The sequence below is a fragment of the Limulus polyphemus genome, unplaced genomic scaffold, assembly GCF_000517525.1.
Source record: "Limulus polyphemus unplaced genomic scaffold, Limulus_polyphemus-2.1.2 Scaffold5562, whole genome shotgun sequence".
NCBI classification, from domain to species: domain Eukaryota; kingdom Metazoa; phylum Arthropoda; class Merostomata; order Xiphosura; family Limulidae; genus Limulus; species Limulus polyphemus.
Window position 1 is genome coordinate 35,037 of NW_013671172.1, and position 6,263 is coordinate 41,299.

General features: G+C 33.2%; 1 protein-coding gene across 1 annotated transcript in view; it reads right to left on the minus strand.

The window, feature by feature from the left end:
• LOC106472728 (ATP-dependent RNA helicase Ddx1-like) overlaps nt 1-6,263 on the minus strand; it is a 47,956-nt gene that overhangs the window by 33,992 nt on the left and 7,701 nt on the right. The window contains 4 exon segments of the mRNA XM_022401274.1: nt 1,466-1,549; nt 3,216-3,302; nt 3,908-3,952; nt 5,479-5,608. Coding sequence (XP_022256982.1) covers nt 1,466-1,549; nt 3,216-3,302; nt 3,908-3,952; nt 5,479-5,608 — 346 coding nt within the window.

The following is a 6,263-nucleotide window of genomic DNA, read 5'->3' on the forward strand; positions in this document are numbered from 1 at the left end:
ATGTTATCCAGTAACAGAGTCTATATGTACCACTAACAATCATGTTATCCAGTAACAGAGTCTATATGTACCACTAACAGTCTTGTTATCCAGTAGCAGAGTCTATATGTACCACTAACAGTCATGTCATCCAGTAGCAGAGTCTATATGTACCACTAACAGTTTGTTATCCAATAGCAGAGTCTATATGTACCACTAGCAGTCATGTTATCCAGTAGCAGAGTCTATATGTACCACTAGCAGTCATGTTATCCAGTAGCAGAGTCTATATGTACCACTAACAGTCTTGTTATCCAGTAGCAGAGTCTATATGTACCACTAACAGTCTTGTTATCCAGTAGCAGTCTATATGTACCACTAACAGTCTTGTTATCCAGTAGCAGAGTCTATATGTACCACTAGCAGTCATGTTATCCAGTATCAGAGTCTATATGTACCACTAACGGTCTTGTTATCCAGTAGCAGAGTCTATATGTACCTCTAACAGTCTTGTTATCCAGTAGCAGAGTCTATATGTACCACTAACGATCTTGTTATCCAGTAGTAGAGTCTAGATGTACCACTAACGGTCTTGTTATCCAGTAGCAGTCTATATGTACCTCTGACAGTCTTGTTATCCAGTAGCAGAGTCTATATGTACCACTAACAATCTTGTTATCCAGTAGCAGAGTCTATATGTACCACTAACGATCTTGTTATCCAGTAGTAGAGTCTATGCGTAACACTAGAAGTCATGTTAACCAGCAGTAGCAATCTGTTTCAATGCAACACTAGAAGTTAAGGTATTTAGAAATATTTTTACTTTAAAAGATATGGACAGAATATTAGTAGTGTCATCATTATAAAACTGTTAAAGCAAACGTTTAGAATGCTTTGCATATACGTTAAACGAAAACCCAAAGCCCTAGATATACAAAATGTTTTTTGACCAATGTAAAAACTGCTTTACACATAAAGTGGTGTATATTGGAGATGATAGAATTTACATTTGCGTCGACAATTAATGGCACAAAAGTACATAAAAATAAAATTTTTTTAGTAGTCTACCAATGTTTATGGACCATACCACCATTTATAGGCCTGGTAATTGGGATGCTTGAGTCACAATCCGAGGGTCGGTGGTTTGAATTCTTATCACCAAACACGCTCCCCCTTTTATGTTTCTCACTGGGCCAACCACCTGGGTTTAAAAATTCTTAGCTTAAAACTTAAGCAGCCAACCCCTAATATAGCTGAGATTAGGGTTGATTAAATGGAAATAAAAAGTGGACATCCAAGTTCGAGTTGTAATTTTTTTGTGAATTGTCATAAAGTTTAATAGGATATATTTACACCATAATCTGGATTTACTGAATAATCATAAGATCTTGAAAACATAATGTTCAAACTAGTGAAGATAGTGAACTTTTAACAGAAGTAGTTCAGACCAAATAAGTTTACCAAAAATTAAAATTATCCAACTTACCAACTTCCAAACTGGCAGCTAGAGTGGACCAGCCCACACGACACAATCCTTCGTCTGTAACTTTAGCCTCATAATAATACTTTCCTGCAGGGTGTAAACATGACTTTTAGGTTACTTCGATTACTTAAAAAGTCATCTTAGAAAAAGAACTAAAAGCTGTGAAATTGAGCAAATAAGAACACAACTTTCCTTTCTAGCTGATTGAAAACCACATGTTAATGCCTATTTTGATTTATCGAGAAATTCATATCCTGGTACTTACTTGAACTGCAAATCATGAAATGTTTTTAAATACATAAATTTACCTCCCAATGGCACAGCTGTTAAGTGTGAAAGTTCATTTTGATACACGTGTTGGGCATAGCACAGAGAGCCAATTGTGCAGCTTTGTGGTTAACTCCAAACAAACAAAAATTACTACATGCACAGGTTATAAACCTGTCATCAATCAAAATTAAAGCTTTGACAGTTCCTACATACATGATGAATATTTCCATACTTCCCTTTAAACTTAATGCTATAGACATATTAAATATTTTTAGAATTTTCTTTTTTCAAATTTAATACTTTTTCCCACCAAACCAATTGGTGAATTTCAGGGTTGGGCATTTGACTTATCCAAAACAAACTGTTCAATTGATTGGTAAAATATTACCCTTATTATTTGTTGTTGTTTTTTTATTTTTTTATCTTAACTGTGTACATCGAATTTTACTTGACAATGTAAGATATATGAAAACAAAAATAATCAGTTTATGGTCCATCTCAAGCCTTCTAACAACAGCGAAGCCTGTGTTGCATACAGTGCCACAATTCTGACATTGTGTTTATTAATAAATAATTTCAGTCATTATACCAAATAACTATCCTTTTTTAATAACATGCCATTATTAAGAAGGTATACTGCAAGTTTAATAAAATCATAGCTGTTGGCTGAAAAACATCAATATTCCATCAGGTGAAGGGTCCATTAAACACATTGATTATATTGTATTAATATAAAAGTATTAACAAAATATGGAAAAAGATAAGTAATATTAGACTATGACATAAATACAGTTTTGCTGCTGTTTGTTTTGAGCACTCCGTCATTTTGAAGTCTGTTAGTAGAGGAATAAGTGTACGTGTGTATGTGGGGGGACTTTGAGGTCTAAACATTAATACGAAAACCTAGGATAATACATGTGTACTTACAGTATTTAATACCGGTTTTTAGATAATTAGACCAGTCAAAACATAAATGGTTAATTGACTGATTTTCCAGCCCTGGTAAATTTAAGTAAAAATCAGGAATCAGTATGTAATTTCCATTGGACCACACAAAGTAATGAGCTTATTGACAAATTTTTCACTTTTTTCTTGGCAGCTCATATCCTAAGTATCTTATTTCTTCTGTAATAAACATCACAACAACTATTAGAAGTAATTCAGGCAAAATATATAATTGGATTCATATAGAAAGTTGTGAAATAGATCAATTAGCAAATTTACTTATTTCCTTGTTACTTAAACTGTTTTCAGTAACCTTTTTAAATAAAGGAACAATTTTATAAATTAAAAGTCAGCATGATACAGCTAATGTTTTGGTATCACAAATCATTTTACAATTCTTCAGTTTCATGTTTACACATCTGTTGATAAGTCTTACCTTTTCCTTGTACACCTCTTGTGCTTCGACATCCATGCTAAGACTTTGGCTCTCGACTTTGACACATCAATCCATCTGGACTTACAGCTAGATAAGTCTTACCTTTTCCTTGTACACCTCTTGTGCTTCGACATCCATGCTAAGACTTTGGCTCTCGACTTTGACACATCAATCCATCTGGACTTACAGCTATACAAATAAAAGATGACCCTGTTACTTTCTTATACAGCCCATGAGAAGGGTTATCCTTAATCACTGCGATAAGTGTGAAAGATAACATAATTTATGCATCAGATGAACATATCGAAAGATGCTTTTGCATGATAGGTTGAGAAAATCAATTTTTTTTAAACTTTAAATAAGAACTTAAGTGTACATATTAAATAACTTATAGTTGCACAATGTAAAAAGTGAATTTGGATCAACACTCAGAAGTGTTCCTAAAGTGCATTAAAAACATTAAGTTTAATCACTATATGACTTAAACTTAAAGGATGTAGTAGTCACTTGGTTTTTTCTTCAAACTTATTTACATACTGTGCAGATTTTGATACTAGTAATAAAACAAAATGTTCTATTACACCCTTTAATACAAGCAAGCTATACTGGAAGATGCTGGGCAATGTAAAAATCTACTTCAGCATCAGCAACCCCCTAATAGCTTACAGAATATCGTATAAGAAGATAAAATTTGGAAACATACACACACACATATATGTAGACACACATGACTGTCTAGCTGCAATACTTAAGCAGAAAATTTTTTAATAGTTTAAAAAAAAAAAACGTCTCACCAAGAGCATCCCCTCTGTCGAAAAAACTCATGATCCATTTCTGTGCTAAAGAAAAGAACAACAAGAAACAATTATACAGTACACAAGTATTCATCAGATCACTAATTATAAACTCTGCTCTACTAGCCCATTTTTCAAAATGATGAAAGTAGTTAAAAGTGTACAAAGAGATTAACCTCATATTACCAACTGGTATTTTATAACATTCTAATTCACTGCCAATATGGGTCCACATAATAAATCATAGTGAGGGATCTTATGTTTTTGTTTCTCACGACACTCAAAACTATGTTTAAATTTATAAACATTTACTTAGTTTCTTATGACGCAAAATATCACATTTAATAAAGAATACCATATATTGGTAGGTGTCTTTTTTATATATTTCTGGAAAACTACGAAATCTCAACATGGATCCCACATGTTTTACAAAGTCCGTAAGCTCCATTTAGGTACGACTCCAACCTACTGTTTGTAATCTATGACAATTAATGGTAAACGAAAAGACTGATGTAAAAAAACCCATAAAATATGCCTATTTACATGCTAAATGTGCCAGAATTAATCAGTATGTGATATTTAGTGCAAATAATTACATTTTGGGCCATACGTTTCCTGGAATGATCAGTACATCACGTCAAATTCCCCGATTTCCCAGACCAGAAAAGCAAAACAGAAAATTCACTAACTTTTCCCAGTTTCTCAGATCCTTGAGAACCATGTCTCAATATTTAAAAACATTACTCAAATAATCCAAACATAAAATTACTGTGAACTTAATCTACAATATAAAGACGAAAAGCTACCCATCTCTCACACAGATATCTTGGACATTGAGGTACTGATTGACACCCAATTTGCAGAAAATGACAGCACCTTTTGCCACGAGAAGCAAGTATCATTTTAAAACTCTTCCAGCCACATATATATAAAACGGACAATGTACTACTTTGAGCATATAATTAGATTTGAGGGTAGATTGGTAGAGGTCGTGATGAGTAATAAAATCAAATCAGGTATATGAGCACCCCACACTCGGTACTGCTGGTGAACAAAAATGAATCATTGGCCGAAATTCTCAATTACATTTGCATGGTTGTAAAGGAGACACATTTAGGCAACATCACCAAATTTTGTCCAACTGGAACCCGTTGGGTACAACTCTTATTAACCCTCATGTTTTATCCACAGCACATTTCAAATTAAAGCAAGGTTCTTCAGCTCAGCAGGTTAACAAAACCAAAACCAGGAAGACAGCCCAAAGAGAAGACATATTAAAAGCTTATCAGATATTTTAAAGAGGTCTAACATTAAGTCATAGAATACCATTTTGAGATTATTTAGTGATAGTATTAAGTACAGTAAATTTCAGCCCAAACTAAACCAAGGAACAAAATGTACACAAGTTAGTGTTATTTTTTTCTCTCCAAATTATAGGCCATACTATATAAAGATACTAATTTAACCACAAATGTTTTGCAGGTCTCTGTTTGTGCTGAAATACGTGTATTCCAAATTTAAAACTCATCATTCTTATTTATTTCAACACCAATTTCATAATTATGAAACACTGATACTAACATACTACCCCTTTCCCCCCTTTTTCCCTTTCCCTGACTGCAAGTCTTTCAATGTTTCCCACACAGTCTGAAGGATAGGCAAACAAAAAGCACCAGTTTTTCCACTTCCTGTCTCAGCAGCCTGAAACATAAAAAAATACAAGTTTTTCACACCTCCTTACAACAAATCTGGTAACAAGTTTTTCACACCTCTTTACAACAAATTTGGTAAATACAAAACTTATTTCTTCAAATGTATAGTTTTAAAAGTGATACTTGATTCTGACCATTACATTAGTTGTAATGAAATATAACTACACATGATGTATCTGTTCAATTAGCAATGCTTATGTCCTTCAGTACTATTGGTAAAAGGCTTTTTTTTTTTTTAAGAGTTTCAAAATGTACGATACTGACTGGTACTTCTACTTTTTTTTTAACTATAAGGATCAAGCCAACCACAAGCTAAAGCTGTACAGCCTTACTACAATTGATTGGCTGAATCATTCCAATGCAATGCAACATGTAGAACATTTTTACACTGTATATTAGGTTGTCAAGAAATTAATGTCGCTTTTTTTTTATGAAAAAACCTGAGCAACTTATGTATATCAAAACAAAACATTTATTTAATGAAATAGTCTCCATTCTCATTGATGATACTTTTCCATCTTACAATCAGGTTGCTAATGCCCTGATTAAAGAAATCACTTGGCTTTGAAGCAAAAAAACATGTCAATGCCCTCTTTAACACCTACCACCTTTGCATACGTTTTCCCATTAAGATGGTGTTGCAG